We start from the raw sequence: 18,585 nt of genomic DNA, 5'->3' as shown, positions 1-18,585 counted from the left end.
GGTAGAAAAATGTGATGGGTAGCCAAATGTGACATGACAACTGCAGTCTTATCGGCTGAAGCTGATAAGACTGACATAGGCAAACACTAGATAATCGGCACAAATACTATGAAATAAAACAAGTCAGCTATGAGCAGGGAAGCAGAGTTGCCATAAAAACGGATTGAGAAGGAGGCTTGGTTAACAGTACAGGAAGTGCTCAATGTAAGGGTGGAAATACACTTCACTGTGGACTCAGAAAACAATACTTAAGATGGTGCTGCCTGACCCCTGGAAGCAAGTTTTTTAAAGTTTCTTTAAAGTGGTGTTCCACATAAGAAAAAAAATCATTAAAATTCGTAAAAAAAAATATAATTTTTTTTAACTCGCCTCTAAATGCCTGTTGCTAGGGGGTGCCTCGTAGTCTGCCTCCTTCAGTGCCTGGGCTGGTGACATCACTTCCCCTTGGCACAGGAAGGGCTCAGCTCTGCCCCCTCCCTCCTGTCAGTCATCTGGGACACGTGACAGGTCCAAGATGACTGCGTGGCCAATCGCGGAGCTGCTCACGCATGCGCAGTGGGTACCCACAGTTGTGATGCCGGTGCCGCAGAGCGGAGGGGGACGAGTAGGGCTTTGATCCCCCCGCATCGCTGGACCCTGGAACAGTTATGTGTCCGATTATTAAAAGTCAGCAGCTGCAGTATTTGTAGCTGCTGACTTTTAATTATTTTTTTTTTTTATGGAACCTCCTCTTTAACCAGTAAGTAATTTGTGATTTGGGCTGGATCACAGTGGCTATAGTTTGATAATTACTTATTATAATGGACCAAATGAAAAGAAGCATCAGAGTGGGAGAGTTTACTTCCTCTTTAACCGGTTCCCGACCAGCGCACGACGATGTACGTCGACAGAATGGCACGGGCAGGCATATTGGCGTACATGTACGTCCAATCTTCAATGCCACCCTGCCATCGGGAGTGCGCCGGCGGCGGCGCGCTGGTCGGGACCCCCGTGAGTCTGGTCGCGGGACCCGCGGACTCGATCGCTGCGGGCATACCCGCGATCGTCTCACGGGACGGCTGAATGGAGGAAATGCAGTGTAAACAGCATTTCTCCATTCTGCCTAGCAACTAGTGACGCTGATCTATGCTCCATGTGATTGGAGCAGAGATCAGTGTTCACAAAATGAAAGCCCAACCCCCCCACAGTTAGTAACACACCCCTAGGAACACTTAACCCCTACACTGCCACCCCCTGGTTAACCCCTTCACTGCCAGTGTCATTTACACAGGAATCACTGCATTTATATAGCAATGATTACTGTATAAATGACAATGGTCCCAAAAATGTCTGATGTGTCTGCCATAATGTCGCAGTCACAATAAAAATCGCTGATCGCCGCCATTACTAGTAAAAAAAAAAATAATAAAAAATTATTAATAAAAATGCTATAAAACTATCCCTATTTTGTAAATGCTATAACTTTTGCGCAAACCAATCAATAATCGCTTATTGCAATTTTTTTACCAAAAATATGTAGAAGAATACGTATCGGCCTAAACTGAGGGAAAACATCTTTTTTATATATATTTTTGGGGGATATTTATTATAACAAAAAGTAAAAAATAATGCGTTTTTTTCAAAATTGTCGCTCTATTTTTGTTTATAGCGCAAAAAATAAAAACTGCAGGGGTGATCAAATACCACCAAAAGAAAGCTCTATTTGTGGGAAAAAAAGGACGTCAATTTTGTTTGGGAGCCACGTCGCATGACAGCGCAATTGTCAGTTAAAGCGACGCAGTGCCGAATCGCAAAAAGTGGTCTGGTCTTTGACCAGCAAAATGGTCCGGTCTGTAAGTGGTTAAGTTACCAAGTATTTCATACAGCATTTTGATGTTAAATGCAATCCCACCGATTCATTTCAGAACAAAGCATAAACTTTAAAGCATGTGATGATAAATAACAATAAAGCCATATACACATAATGCACATTATAATATGTGGGCTTTATAACACCCTGCCGCCTGACAAATGGGAGCTGGAAAACAAACTGGGATAAAAATAGACATTTTTATGAGGAAAGGAGAACATAATCTGTATAAATGACCATTTTCCTACCAGGCCAAAAATAAAGCAAACTAAATTTTCGATCAATAAAGAAAAATACCAGTATATTTAATTACAGAGATCAATTATTCCTATTTTTAGCCAAGCCTGTGCTTTAGTTGCTCTGTTAACAGTAGACAGAAAACCGTGAAGTGCACGCACAAAACAGGAAATGCAGAGATGCAGAAAAATTGTCCATTAAGCAATGCACACAGCATCTTGCCGTTAAGAATTCATGAGACTTCCTTTTTTTCTGTGGTGTTTTTTATTTATTTATTTTTATTTTTAGGATCATCAAAATAAACCATGCTTATAAACATTTTATTAGCTGCCAACATAGTTTAATAACAATACTCTTATTTGTGACTTCCATCCATTCACTTTTATATGTGGGCTTGTATCATTGGGACATTTTTCTCTCTGCAATAAGAACATTTCTTTATCTAGTAAGGTTGAACTCCAGGAAGATATAGAAAGCACCATTATTGCGTATTATATATAGATTATATATATATATATATATATATAATCAGAAAATTTCAGTTAAAAGTAGTAAAAGGAATCATCAAGGGAGACAACTGGGACTCTACGAATGTGGTTGGGGGGGGGGGGGCTCTGGCGACCAGAGAGAATGCAGACATGATACAAGAGATGGTCAGATACTGCAGACATGGTACAGGAGATCAATGCAGCCTCACTGTGCACATCCATGCAGCCTCACTGTGCCTGTCAATGCAGTCTCACTGTGCTCATTATTGCCACCTTACCATGCCAATCATTGCCATCTCACCATGCCAATCAATGTAGCCTCACCGTGCCCATCATTGCCACCTCACCATGCCCATCATTGCAGCCTTTGCCCATCATTGCCAACTTACCATGCCAATCATTGCCGCCTCACCATGCCAATCAATCATCATCACTGTGCCCATTATTGCCGCATCACCGTGCCCATCATTGCAGCCTTACTGTGCCAATCATTGGCACCTCACCGTGCCCATCATTGCCACATCACCGTTGCCATCATTGCAGTCTTACTGTGCCCATCGTTGGCACCTCACCATGCCCATCATTGCAGCCTTACTGTGCCTATCATTGCCACCTCACCATGCCAATCATTGGCACCTCACCATGCCCATCATTGCAGCCTTACTGTGCCCCTCATTGCTGCCTCACCATGCCAATCAATGTAGCCTCACCGTGCCAATCATTGCTGCCTCACCATGCCAATCATTGCCACCTCACCATGCCAATCGTTGCCGCCTCACCATGCCATTCAATCTAGCATCACCATGCCCATCATTGCCGCCTTACCGTGCCCATCATTGCTGCCTTACCGTGCCCATCATTGCCACCTTACTGTGCCAACCATTGCAGCCTCACCATGCCAATCAATGTAGCATCACCGTGCCCATCATTGCCGCATCACCATGCCAATCATTACAGCCTTACTGTGTCCATCATTGCTGTCTTATCGTGCCAATCATTGCCGCCTCACAGTTAGTGCCAGTGGATTACTTACAGGCACAGTGTGCATCTCACGCTGTGTCACGGAACACAGTCTCGCTGTGACAAAAGTCCCGCCCCCTCCTAGACCAGCTCGTGTGATAGACAGAGAACACTGCATCTATCACAGGAGCTGGTCTAGGAGGAGGGCGGGAATTTTGTCACAGCGAGACTTCACACTAAGCTCCGTGACACAGTCGTACTCTGCTTTGAGCTACACTGCAGCCACAGCGTAACTCAAAGTGGCCCCAGGGCAGGCAGCCTACCGGTGTCTTGTCTAATAACGTCCTCCATCGGATAGTGTCCGCTGTGTACTGCGCATGCGCAGGACACAGCAACACAGATTCCGAAAATTGCCGAGGATGAACGGCGCCTGCGCCGTGAGTCCAGGTTCTATCCCCACTATCCAAGTGGACATAGAGTAGGAATAAAAAAGAGCGCAGCGAGGCCGAGCCCGAAGCGTGGCGAGTGAAGCTCGCCGGCAAGGGGCCCTTTAATACTCACAACCCTATGTCCGCTTGGATGGTGGGGCTACCACCTCCACTCACGGCGCAGGCGCCGTTCAGCTTCGGAAATTTTCGTCGTACGTCGCTGCCTAGTTTTTGGTTTAGGGCGAACGTATTCCCGCAGGCACCTGCAGCAGGAGCCTGCCAGCAAGTCCCGGCCAATGATTTACGCCCATGACCTGCTGATCAGCTGTGTACATTTACAGCCCAGAACTCTGTGTTGACATTCAACACATACCTTTGTACAGAGGGAACAATCTCTGTGTTTAGAGCTCATTTAGTAACAGCAGCACACTTTACACACATTACACATAGTTAGGCACATATTTAACCCCTTAATCGCTCTAGATGTCAACCCTTTCTCAGCCAAGTGGTTCTAAAGACAAAATGTTTTTTTACCTTAATGCAGGGAATGAATAAAGACAGGGAATGAATAAAAAACCTTTTATGGATTTCTGTTCTCCCCCTTCTCTATGTGAAAGGGAAGAGAAGGGAGAACAGATCCAGTGCTGTGCATGGCTGCATCTCTTTTCCCCTCTCTTACGCTTCACACAGGGATTCGGCCCATTGGCTCCTGCTGCTGTCAATCAAATGCAGTGAGAAGGAAGCAGGGAGCGGGGCTTAAGCCCTGCTCTGTGTGTCTATGGAGCGCAGCTCCATAGTCCATAGACACACACAACTCTGGAATGAGCATGCACTGCGTGCCTCCATAGTAGGCAGCTTGCTATGGGGCGCACACAAAAGAGTGGGAGCTAAGATCACTAGCAGGGGACCCCAGAAGAGGAGGTTTGGGGCCACTCTGTGCAATACAATTGCACAGAGCAGGTAAGTATAACATTTTTATTATTTTTTTAATTTAAAAAATGACCTTTAGTAACGCTTTGTTTGTCTGGAGTTTAGCTTTTACATATCGCTGCAGTGATTTTCCACCTGCTGTAAAAGCCTCTTGCCTGGCTGTCCCTTGGTTCGATAGTTTGGGATGATGACCTGGATAAGCATGCATTTCAGGAAAGTCAGACTTTAGAGAGAAACAATTAAAGCTATTGGATCAGCATGTCAGCAAGAGACAAGTATTTACAAAAGGAAAGGTCTGCAATGCCAGCTTCCACTCTTCTTCCTCGGTTTTCTATACCTGACCATCCTCTCCTCATCCATCCTATGTACTCTGTGCCCCTTTTTGTGTTGCTTTAAAGCTGAACTCCAGAAAATGAAAAAGTCCTCTTCTACAAAGGGGTTGCGTCTGCACTGCAAGGGTTAGCTGTTCGTTTATGCCTAGGGGATCGTGAAATGCCCATTATCTTACCCAATCCTCTCCTCTTGTAGACTTTACCATGCTGCTAGACCAGTCCCTGCAGCTTCTTCTCCCCTGTGCTCTGGCTTTCTAAGGTCCTCTGATATTATCAAGACCTATCCAGGAACCATTGCCCTGAAATGGACGTGAGGACGCCAAAGGACAGTACACTGTCTGAGCAGAGGAAAGCACCCTCTGCCAGGGGAGCGGAAGAATGGGGTAAGTAAATGTGCTTTTCCACTCCTCTAGAATACACGAGCCAAGCAAGGGAGGATTTTTAGGTTTTCTGAGCAGCTTTAATGAAGAAGAAATTGTAGATGTTTTAGTTTATCTAGCTTTTAGTGAGTGAAAAATCCTCACTAACAAATAATGTATGCCCACACACATTGGAACAGCAGATCTTTACCTTAACAGTACATTTAATAGTAGAACAAAGAGTAATGCCAGCATCTGCGAGAACCCACTCATCTCTCAGCACTCCTCCTGCGTATGTCAGTTCCAGATATCGTCTCCCTTGTTTGTCATCTGACAACTGGATGTGAAAAAAATCCTACAAAACAAACATTCTGTTAATGTAAATCAGTTCTTCTGAATAGTTGCGTGTATTTGTGCCACATACAGTAGAGTTTAGTATACATTATATAAAAATGAGGACATCAACACCCAATTCATTCTGCTATCTTTATAGATTTTATTTCCATTAGAGTGTAACAAAGTACAGCTAAATGCCCTGAGACTTTTAATGCATTTCACACTTATGCTGCCTAGTAACAACTCTTTGTTAAATGGTTCTCATAGACTTTAGAACATAGATTCATACAATGATCCAAGTGAGTTGATTTTCTAAAGGCATATAGGTTGTTCACATTGCAGAGGAATTTTCCCCAGAGCTTAGTGAATGAGGGGAATTTTCACTTTGTAAAGAATACCCAGTCATGAGCAAGGAAAATTTAAAAAAGCAACATTTGTGCTTGCACATGACTGGATGATGGGAGTCAGCAGGGCTCCACCTTGTTCACTAAGTTATGAGGAAAATTACGAAAATCAACCCCATGTCTTTGGAGCAGCACATGGCAGTCCTAAAGGTTTTCAGCAAAGAAAAAGTGAGGCTACAAAACCTTGCATGTATAGCGCTATCCTAAAAGGAGCAGCTGAAAACTTGCCCAGGTTCAGGTGGGTTGCCCTGCAGCCAGACACATGTTCACAGTCACTCTACCTCAGTACACAGTCTAGGGGTGTTCTTCTTGCTTACTCTACTTTTGGTGTAACTGGAATAGGGTTGAAGAAATTCAATGGGATACTCCAAAAAGAGAACTATGTACAGATTAAGGACAGTGAATTCCTTTCTGTAAAGCTGAAGCAGAAGCCCTTGCTTATAGAAAACTGTGGACTTGGCTTTGTAGTAGAAGTAGTTAAAATCAGGCCGCGTACACACGCGCGGACTGTTCGCCCAACTTTGTCCGTCCAACAGTTTCGGCAAACAGTCCGCTCAAACTTAGCATGGACGGACATGGCCACACACGACGGACGAACAGTTTGCTGAAACCGTGCGCGATGACGTGAACGGCACGTACGACGGGACGAAAAATACGACGTCCTATACACTGCATTATAGCTTTCGGTGTGAAAATCCTTTCTGAGCATGCGCGCAACTTTGTTTGACGAACAAGCCTACACACGAGCGGACTGTTTTACGGAATTTCCGAAAAACCTTGTCCGTCAAACTGTCCGCTGAAACTGTCCGCTGAAAGCCCACACACGAGCGGACTGTCCGCCCAAACACTGTTCAGCGGACAAAGTTGGACGAACAGTCCGCCCGTGTGTACGCGGCCTCAGACTTCCTTCTTTAGAGCAACAGGAGCAGAGTCCCTTCACAAAGAACTAGATAGACTAAGCTCTTCAGGAAACAAATAGCTTACTCTCTAACACAAGAAGGGTGGCAGCAGCCCAAAAGTCTCTAAGATCTCTCACAGCAGTCTGTATTCACGAATGTCCAGGGGAAGTTGGTTGCCTTCTTCCAACATCCATGCAACACCTTTCTCCGATGATACTAGACTAAATCTCAAGATGGCAGCCCCTCAGTTAGCTGACTTTAGATTCAGCATCCAGGCCCTCAGGTCACCAACCTGAGGCCTCACGAACAGCAAGCGCAGCGTTGCACAGAGGGCAGCAAGCCCTCCAGGCTGGACTTCCCCTCTGCAGGCAAAGACCCAGCAGCTCTGAATGCAGGTCCACTGAAATCAGAACTTAATCTACCTAATCTTTGCACCTATCTAGGAGGGTGCTACACATGGTCACTATTTTCCTTGACTCGGCTCCTCCATTTTCCTACACTGCTCTAAACAGTGCTACTCTTTATGGGGAAAACTGGTCAAAAAGACGTTATGAGATTTAGTTACTGTTGTTAAATCTGAACTCTATAGTGAGCAAATATAGTCTAAATAGGCAATAGCTCTAAAAAGAGCCAGTCTTTAAAAAGAAGCCTTTTAAAAGAGCCATATATTCTCTTACTTGAATTTTGGTGTCCTTTGTGTATCTGTCTGTCAGGAACAACGCTTGAATTTTGCCCCTGTGCAGGAGCTTCCTGTAATAAAAAATAGCCACTGGTGTCCTCGCTCCTTGTGCAGGGTGACTGGTCTTGTATCCGCCACCCTGAAGCTTTCTGCAGCCAGCCTATAGTGGGTGGACCTACTGGGTCCCGCCTTGCTTTCTGCAAAGGCTAGTCAAAGCACAATATTGATGTCAACACTACTTCACAAAGTAATATTTGGGTTTGCAAAGGCATTTGGTGAACACAAAAGTGGATTTATATCCTTTGTGGTTATTTAAGAATATATATTTAAATCAATGTTTTAGTGCATTGTATTCAAACATCGGAGAACCCAATCTGCCCATTTACAGTTGGATTAGGGAATGATTGTACATCTGCAAGCTTTAGCTTACCATAGCAGATGTCTTCTACTCAAGCTTACTTAGGAGAAAGCTGACCGTCTTGGTTGGATTATTCATTGCCAGACTGGCAGTCACTATTACTTTTCCACCTTTCCTTCCGCTTGTGCCACAATCATTCAGTTGAAAGATTATTTCACAACCAGATGGTGAAGGCACAGACAGATGCCATCTAATATCTGCTGACTATTTATAGAGGCCTGTCTCAATATGCTCCACTGTTTTAATTCAGACATTTATAATCCACTATTCAGCAGATGTACCCAGATTATCCTGCCAACCACTGGCTCTTCAGCTGCAGAAGAACTCGTGGCCACAGAAGCCCATTCTCACTTTTTGTTCTATTTGCCAATGCAAAAAACGAAGGGTCACCTACTAACGGTGGGCAGCCCTTTGTTTCTTTTTTTTTCCATTAAATTGCTACGCTCAGATGCTGGCGCTCTTTGTTTACATTTCAGTTACACTATTGGAGGATTCGCCCAGATCCTATATTAAGAAAGTTTCAGCCAATCTGTGTGGTCTATTGGACTTTTTACGTGAGCTCTTAAAAGGGTCTACCTCCCTTTACACTACATTGCGCCAATATCTATTTTACTATTTCTATTGTACTTAATGTATTCGACTTTGGCTTTTTCAATATATGCTTTTCTAAAATATTAAAGTGCTCTTTTACACCCTGTCTCTATAGTTGTTCAATTTCCTTGTATATCATTTGATACTTAATACATGTTTTCAAATTCAGCAATATGCTGCTTATCCTGCTATACTCTCATTGTAACTAATCTACATATAGTTTTTTTTTTCTACATTTGGATGGGAAGACAGCTCAAGAAAAACCTTACTGATTATCAGAAAACAACTTACCTTGTGTTTTTTTTTTTACTGAGTGAATTGCTTTTAAATACACCTGTCAGTAGAGAAACACGTAGTTAGCTATTGCTGCCCTCCTCTGAAATGTCTCCCTGCCTGTCCCTGGCTTCCATCACTTACTGGGAACAGACATGCGAACAGTGAATCACTGAATTCTACATATGCATTCTTGGTAGGTGCAATGAATACTAAAGGGAATTGTTAACAGCCATGCATCTTGCATTTCCAGAAAGAAGTCAGCAATGGCATCCCTGTATTTTTCTCATGAAAGGGCTAGCTTTCAAAAAGATTGGTACAAATGTACATAGAGGGTGGGTTAAAGTAGTTGAAAACCTTTATATATGCATAGTGAACTGACTAGCACACAGAAACCATGCAAAGCCGAGGCTTTCAATCACAGGGCGTGTGCTGGAGCTCCCTAATCATCCCCTTCTATTTCTTGGAGTCAGGAAAACCTTTCAAAAGTGACTTGTGCAATTAGCACAGGAACGAGACAACAGACAGAAATCACACTCAGCGTATGGTCCACACTACAGAGGGATGTGATTTGTTCATATTTCAGAGGTTTACAGTCACTTTAAAGAGGAAAAAAATGAACCTCTTTACAGCTTCATTCATTTGCTGAACTTATTTTATTTCTGAATTGCACTTTTGTGTTGAGACACAATAAAGTCTTAATAATATATGAATACAATAAAACATATTGAGTTGGCCCACCGTTTGCAGCTGTAACAGATTTAACTCTTCTGATAAGGCTGTCCACAAGGTTTAGGAGTGTGTCTATGGGAATGTTTGATCATTCTTCCAGAAGCGCATTTGTGAGGTCAGGCACTGATGTTTGATGAGAAGGCCTGGCTGGCAGTCTCTGCCTTTGTTCAACCCAAAGGTGTTCTATCGGGTTGAGGTCAGGTCATTCGTGTCTTGCTTTGTCCACTAGTCCATGTCATTTGATATTTGGTGGAGGGGGTATTATGGTGTGGGGTTGTTATTCAAGGGCTGGGCTTGGACCTTAGTTCCAGTGAAGGGAACTCTTAAGGCGTCAGCATACTAACTCTACACAGAAGAGTTAAAGCTGTTATAGCTGCAAAGGGTGGGCCAATTCAATATTGAAACCTACGGACTAAGACTGGGACGCCATTAAATTTCATGTGCGTGTAAAGACAGGCGTCCCAATACTTTTGGCAGTATAGTGTATATATATATATATACTGTATATCTGTCTAAAGGCATCTCAAACTGTCTGTACATACCACTGCTACTTGTGCAAACGGTTCTTTATCACCCACCATCTTCCATTTCCCACATATCTAGCTAGAAAAAAAAACTGATGAACAGCTTATTATTTTACCTTTTTACTGTATCTATGTGCGTACACATAAGAGGTCTTCAGTTGCCATGTGCAAATCTGGATCGCTGCCAGGACAGCCATTGCCAGTGATAGCTTAGGCTCCAACCCAGAAGGCTACAAAACAGTGGGGTTATGGAAGCTTTCACCACTGGATTGGAGGATTCCCTTTTATAGCTAAAATGCGCTGTGCTTAAAAAATTTTTTTTTAAATAACAAACATGTCATACTTACCTCCACTGTGCAGATCATTTTGCATAGAATGGCCCCGAACCTGCTCTTCTGGGGTCCCCTGGCTCCTCCCCGAATCAAAAAAAACGCCTAGGAGAATCCCTTTCCCGGGGGGTTACCTTGCGGGCATGCTCCCGAGTCCAGCATTTGCGTCTATAGCTGCCAAATACTGGACTTGGCCCCGTCCCCTGGTGACCACGTCATTGGATTTGATTGACCACAGTGGGAGCCAATGGCTGTGCTACTATCAATCTACCCAATCAAGAGCCGGGACCTCATGGAGAGAGGGCAAGCAAGTCACCACCAACAGAATTATGGGGCTCAGGTAAGTAAAATAGGGGCTAGGGGGCCGGTCACTGCCAGGTGTTTTTTCACCTTAAAGTGGCTGTATAGTCCCATTTTTTAACTTTTACTTTTATTTTTTTAACTCACCTTATTATAGGCTTAACTTTAGGTAAAAAAAAATATCTCCTAAACCTGTACGGTTTAGGAGATATTCCCCTTTCAATGAGCCACTGACTGCAGCGGTGCATGCGCACAGGGGATTCTTGGCTGAAAGCCCGGCAGACGGTGCCGGAAAGAAGTCTCCCGCGCGCATGCATGGGAGTGACGACATCGCGGCTCCAGCCATTCACAGTGCTGGAGCCGCGATACCTGGAAGACACGCCGAGGCAATGTGTCATCTCCCTCGGCGTTGACCCGATGAGATACCAACACCTCGTTCTAAGGTAAGTATTTCATAATGAGCTAGAACTCGGCAGAATTCGCTGCATAGTAGACCAGTCCAGTGCCCACTCCGAGATGCTTGTTGTGAACTAGGCCGCCATCGCTCAGATCTGCTGAGCAGGTGCCAAGAAGGCACCATGTCTCCCCAACTGCCAGCATCAATAAACTACAGAAAAAAAGCCCGCCCTGGTCATCTAATCAGCTGCCAAGCTGCAAATTCTTATACTCAAAGCCATCTTTCTTGATGGGCAGATCTGTGTCTATATCTTGTAGGCCTAAGCCTATCCTCTTTATTTGGGAGCTCTCAAGTGACATAGTTGATCTACAGTGTTTATCTTATTTAGTTATTTGGGGCGATTTATCTCATATGGAGAACTACTGTTTATGCCCTTGGGGTCACTATATATGCTGCAGTCTGAAGCTGCCATAACAGCACATATGAGGTCAATTATACAGTCAGTCATTATTGTGTTCATACTTATTGACTTTCATGTGCCAATATACTCTGTTACACTTTTATGACTTTAACCTGCCAATACAGCCTGTTTATCTTTCATAGTGTTGTGAGTTCAAAGCCTAGTACACACGGGCCGAATGTTGGCTGACATGTTTCGGTTCAATAAAAAAAGAGCTGTCATTTGGCCCGTGTGTATGGCAGCCCGTCTGACAGAAGCCAGCCTCTGTCAGATGAGCATGCTGGAAAACCAGCAGCCAACCGACTCCCGATCACCATGCTCAGCTAATGGCTGAAAGCGTTGACCGGAGTGTTCTGGCGGGGGGGGGGGCGACCCCTGTCAGAACACATTAGCTTAGCAGGGGAGACTAAGACACCTTTCACACTGGGGCGTTTTTCATGTGTTTTTCAGGTGCTTTAGCATTAAAAAAAAGCGTCTGTAAAGCGCTTGAAAGAAGCCTCATCTGCAATCCCAATGTGAAAGCCCGAGTGCTTTCACACTGAGGCGCTGTGCTGGCAGGGCGTCAAAAAAAGACCTGCAAGCAGCTTCTTTGCAGCTCTTTTGGAGCGGTGAATACACCACTCCTAAAGTGCCCCTTCCCATTGAATTTAATAAGAAGTGCCTGCAAAATGCCTGAAAAGCGCCTACAAAGTGATTTTGGCAGCGGCGCTTTGTGGGCACTTTTAACCCCTTATTTGGCCACTAGCACGGGTTAAAAGCGCCCCACTAGCGCTCAAAAAATGCTGGTAAAGCGCTGCTAGATTAACCACTTCAGCCCCGGACCAATTGTCAGCCTAAGGACCAGAGGTCTTTTTACAATTTCGCACTGCACTGCTTTAACTGGTAATTGCGCGGTCATGCAATGTTGTTCTTCCCACAAATAGAGCTTTCTTTTGATGGTATTTGATTGCCTCTGCGATATTTATTTTTTACGATATAAAAGGAAAAAGACTGAAAATTAAAAAAAAAAAAAAAAAGATATTTTCTACTTTTTGTTATAAGAAAAATCTAATAAACTCAATTTTAGTCATACATTTAGGCCAAAATTTATTCAGCCACATGTCTTTAGTAAAAAAAATGTCAATAAGCGTATATTTATTGGTTTGCGCAAAATTTATAGAGTCTACAAACTAGAGTACATTTTCTGGAATTTACACACCTTTTAATTTATGACTGCCTATCACATTTCTTGAGGTGCTAAAATGGCAGGGCAGTACAACCCCTCCCCCCCAAATGACCCCATTTTGGAAAGTAGACACCCCAAGGAAATTGCTGAGGGGCATGTTGAGCCCATTGAACATTTTTTTTTTGTCCCAAGTGATTGAATAATGACACAAAAAAAAAAATGTTTAACAAAAAGTTGTCACTAAATGATATATTGCTCACACATGCCATAGTTATATGTGGAATTGCACCCCAAAATATATTCTGCTGCTTCTCCTGAGTACGGGGATACCACATATGTGGGACTTTTTGGGAGTCTAGCCGCGTACGGGACCCCGAAAACCAATCACTGCCTTCAGGATTTCTAAGGGTGCAAATTTTTGATTTCACTCCTCACTACCAATCACAGTTTCGAAGGCCATAAAATGCCAAAATAGCACAAAACCCCCCAAAATGACCCCATTTTGGAAAGTAGACACCCCAAGCTATTTACTGAGAGGCATGTTGAGTCCATGAAATATTTTATATTTTGCCACAAGTTGCAGGAATATTAAAAAAAAAATTTTTGCACAAAGTTGTCACTAAATTATATATTGCTCACACATGCTATGGGCATAAGTGAAATTAAACCCCAAAATAAATTCTGCTGTTTTTCCCGAGTACGGGGATACCACATGTGGGGGACTTTTTGGGAGCCTAGCCGCGTACGGGACCCCAAAAACCAAGCACTGCCTTCAGGATTTAAATATAAAATGCTACCAAAAAAAACTGTTAGCGATCGCAGGGATCAGGCCTGATACTGCGAACGCTGCAGTTATGTGTTTAGTGTTTTGTAAGTGACAGTGATCGATCGATACTGCACTTGGGTGGGCTGGGCGGAGGGGCAAAACGCAGGTGCTAGCAGGTATCTGGGCTGATCCCGCTAACAATGCGTTTTTTTGGAACCCTAAACTGCTGGGGACGCTAGTATAGATCTGATCAGATCAGATATTGATCTGTTCAGATTCTATACCACTACGGGAGGTGTATGCTTTGCGCGTGGGTGTTAGCGGTACTGGTACTAACCTAGCGCTGCCTGGGGCAACGCAGACCTTGACCCTAAAACCTAATTGATATCACCCGCCGGGTGATCAGGGGGTTAAACCTTTATTGGGTAATAAATGGTGGGTGCCCTGATGCTATAAAAAGCAAACTAACTAACCAGAGTCACCCGTAACACTTATACGGTGATCACTGGTGAAAGGGTTAACTAGGGGCAATCAGGGGGTTAAAATCTTTATTAGGTAGTATATGGGGGTCCCTGACGCTATATAAAAACCTGATGGGAAACCTAAATAACTAACTGGCTAACCAGCGTCACCAGTGGCACTTATACGGTGATCGCTGGTGAAAGGGTTAACTAGGGGCAATCAGGGGGTTAAAACCATTATTGGGTAGTATATGGGGGTACCTAGCGCTATAAAAACCTGGAGGTGAACCTAAAAAAATAACTAGCTACCTAGCGGCACCAGTGACACTAATGCAGCGATCAGAAAAACGATCGCTTAGTGACACTGGCAAAAGGGGGTGAAAGGGTTAACTAGGGGCAATCAGGGGGTTAAAACCGTTATTGGGTAGTATATGGGGGTACCTAGCGCTATAAAAACCTGGCAGTGAACCTAAAAAAATAACTAGCTACCTAGCGGCACCAGTGACACTAATGCTAATGATCGGGGGGGATTTGTGTGCCTATGTGTAACTACATGTCAGTGTAGTGTTGGTGCACACTTACTATGTGTTCTCCTCACAGTCCGGACAAAAAGACAGCCCCAAGGAGAATGACATCACTTCCTCCCTGCCTGTGTTTACACTACACAGGCGGGGGAAGCTTCTCATTCACCAGGAGCGATCGAGAGGGGATGGCCAGAAACCAACGGCCATCCCCTCATCCCGGATCGCTCCTGAAGCAAAACGGACCGCCGCAGCCAGCGGGAGGGGGTCCGATCGGACCCCCCACCCGCTGGAAGGCAAGCACGTACATGTACGTGCTTGTGCCTGTCGGTGCCATTCTGCCAACGTACATTGCCATGCGGCGGTCCTTAAGTGGTTAAGCGGCGCTTTACGAGCATTTTTCGGGCGCTGGCAGTGTGAAAGGGCTCTTAAAGCACTTGGGCTTTCACATTGGGATTGCAGATGAGACTTCTTTCAAGCGCTTTACAGGCGCTTTTTTTAATGCTAAAGCGCCTGAAAAACGCCCCAGTGTGAAAGGGGTCTAACTAACGTCAGACCTTTAGTACAGCAGCTCCGACTGTTTAAGATAGTGTGTACTAGGCTTAATGCCCGTGTGCCTGTTGAGCAGTGTTCATTTAATCAACTAAAATACGACTAAAACTAAAACAACTCAGACGACTAAAATACGACTAAAACTAAAATGGCATTTTAGTCAAAAGACTATAACTAAGACTAAATAAAAATTTGATGTAAAAATTAACACCGCTGCTGAGGTTTTCAGAGAGGTATACTGGTGATGCCAGAGAGGGAGGGGCTGGATCAAAGCAGTGGACCCAAATTACCAGTGGCTCATGCCAGGGTAGCGCTACACTTGTATTATTTTTATGCATAAATGTATTCTACTCTGTGTCTGTGTAAAATAGTACTACCCCTTCACAGTTAATAAATATGTCCTACCATACACATAGCCAGTAGTATATTTGAGATAATTATGGCTGTACACTGCAACAGACTGCATCCAATCTCCTGCATATAGCACCTCATCACTGCAGTTAAAGAGGAACTGCAGTCTGCTCACACAATTTGTGATAAAACATCTTTGCCATTCTGAAGCTTCCCTCCAACCATTTTGCATATTTCTTTATATATACTGTGATTCTGTACTTGCCAAATATGCTGCAGAAATCTCCCTCCACTGAGTCTGGCTGCAACCATTTTAACTGTGGGCAGCTGAAGCTGCTGCCTGTTCACTTCCTGGATTTACACAGACACACAGATGCACACCTCCAGATCTGTAGCTCTCATTGTCCCTCTTATGACTCACCCCCCTCCCTTCCTGGCAAACGCACGCGATTGAGAGAGAGAGCTGTGCATGATGTCATAAGCCTAGGCTTTTTACCAGACAAGAAACAGGAAGTGGGCTAGGGTTGCAACTAACGATTATTTTCACAATCGAGTAGTTGGTCGGTTTTTGTTTTGATTAATCGATTAATCGGTTAATAACCTAAAACAAAAACAAAAAAGTGTGGTGTAGAATTTAGTTAATATGTAAAGTTTAAAAAAAAGGCAATTTATTCTTAAATATATCTATGCAGTAGTAAATATAAATAACCAACTATATGGTTAGGGAGCAAAATATCTAATCCACTCTGAGAATAACAGACAGAAGAGATATACTGTATATATATTAGAGGGGATATATACTGTATATACTATTAGAGGAGAGAGATACTGTATATACCGGTACTATTAGAGTATATATACTATTAGAGGCTATATACTATTAGAGGAGAGATATACTGTATATACTATTAGAAGAGATATACTGTATATACTATTAGAGGCTATATACTATTAGAGGAGAGATATAATGTATATACTATTAGAGGGGATATATACTGCATATACTATTAGAGGGGATATACTGTATAAACTATTAGAGGAGATATAGTATATATACTATTAGAGGAGAGATATACTTTTAAAGGGTCAATATAGTAAATATCAGACTCATTAACTTTAACCCCATTTTGTTACTGGCCAATTAATCGATTATGAAAATACTAATCAATTAATTTCATAATCGATTAGTTGTCGATTAATTGATTAGTTGTTTCAGCCCTAAAGTGGGCTGTATAGGGTATTTACTGGCAGAAAATAATTTTTACTATCCAAAGTTAAAGCAACAAGGGCAGAAGATTTATTAGGTGGAAAGATTAAAAAAATTACTAAAGTTCCACTTTAAGCTGATGTGGTTTTCAGTGCAAATCTAAAAAAAAAAAAAAAGCCTAAACATTTTAGGCAGTGTACCTGCCACAATAATTCAATATTTAAGAATTACAAAATACCGTACCCATACCTAATATTTGTCTATAGTTTGAGATTCAAAAACATACCTTTTGTGTGTTTTTTATTTTATTTTATAAAGTAAAAGCAAAATGTTTTTGTTCCTAGGTTTGGATGCAGTAGAAGGAGGTGAACACTTTTTATTTTTATTGATATCTTTGTCCCCGCTGGGGAGATTTGTCCTTCTATTGGATCACTGTTACAAAGACAGAAAGTAAGGAGAAATCAAAACATTATGAGCTGTCACCATAGCAAGAGGTGGGTGAAAATCTTCCAATGGTGACATCTGTTTATATAACAACTCTCTAAAGCCACCTACACATGGTCAGATTTTCAGACGGAAAATGTTCGATGAGAGCTTTTTGTCGGAAATTCTGACCGTGTGTAGGCTCCATCGGACATTTTCCATCGGAATTTCCGACACACAAAATTTGAGATCTGGAGCTCAAATTTTCCGACAATACAATTCCGACGCACAAGGTTCTACACATGCTGGGAATCAAGCAGTAGAGCCGCACTAGCTATTGAACTTACATTTTCTCGGCTTGTCGTATGTCACCGCGTTCTTGACATTCAGAATTTCCAACACCATTGTGTGACCGTGTGTATGCAAGACAAGTTTGAGTCAACATCCGTCTGAAAAAATCCCATGGATTTTGTTGTCGGAATGTCCGATCGTGTGTATGCAGCATAACATGGGAATTCTGTTCACTTTGGAGATGTTTCCTTTCATTTTCTGTTGCATCTCCAGAACAAGAAGTGAAATTTCCCCAACGTTACGCAGACAGCAAATAGTACCTGGCCTTGACCCTTCCATACTCCATCCAAAACTAAACACACCAAGTAAAAGAAAAACTCACCTCCCCCGATCTCCTGTCTAAAAAATGCCGACACTGTCAATATATAGATAAATGATTACCTTGATCATCTGTTTGGCATCCTTTACAGTTTGTCCAGGAAGAATGTCAAAAGATTCACAGAGGCCTTCAAAAGCTATAAAGACCTTCATGTTAGTGTAGATGTTTGTAACTGTTTTGCCTTCAGTGGATCCACACTGGTAACTCATGCCTTGGCCATTGTATGACTTGATCTCTATTGCTGTTACTGTCAGATATAAGTAAGGGACAGGTACTTTACTAAGTCTAATTCTTCGGCCAATCTGAACAGGAACAATCTCCACCCCGCCTTAGAGAAACCATAAACAGGACAAGTGCCTACAGGTCGGTCGCTATCTTAATGGACAACAGTGTAAGCACCTACACACACCAGCCTGGGTTTGCCACTACGTTTTATGTCAACAAACATTAATAATCTTGCTGCTCCACAATAAAAGGGTTTTAAGATACATAAAGTGTTTGCATACTTTGTCTGCCATTTGTTTGCAAACTCTAGACAAACATA

The 18,585-nt window shown here is 43.1% G+C and overlaps 1 protein-coding gene across 2 annotated transcripts in view; it reads right to left on the bottom strand.

Annotated features, from left to right (window-relative positions):
- Positions 1 to 18,329, bottom strand: part of ANKUB1 (ankyrin repeat and ubiquitin domain containing 1) — a 79,170-nt gene extending 60,841 nt beyond the window's left edge. The window contains exons 1-2 of one of the 2 annotated variants that reach the window (XM_077488194.1): positions 18,104 to 18,329; positions 5,795 to 5,938 (exon numbers count right to left, since the gene is read on the bottom strand). In XM_077488194.1, the coding sequence (XP_077344320.1) occupies positions 5,795 to 5,938; positions 18,104 to 18,250 (291 nt within the window). In that variant the 5' untranslated portion in view covers positions 18,251 to 18,329. The remainder of the gene's footprint in view (positions 1 to 5,794; positions 5,939 to 18,103) is intronic. The other variant, XM_077488193.1, reaches the window with a different exon arrangement.
- Between the last annotated feature and the right edge of the window lie 256 nt (positions 18,330 to 18,585).

This window comes from Lithobates pipiens, unplaced genomic scaffold, assembly GCF_037356315.1.
Source record: "Lithobates pipiens isolate NorthernLeopardFrog02 unplaced genomic scaffold, aLitPip1_a1.2 Scaffold_18, whole genome shotgun sequence".
Lineage (NCBI taxonomy): Eukaryota > Metazoa > Chordata > Amphibia > Anura > Ranidae > Lithobates > Lithobates pipiens.
The sequence above is the reverse complement of the archived record's forward strand: the minus strand, read 5'-3'. Positions and strand labels throughout refer to the sequence as shown.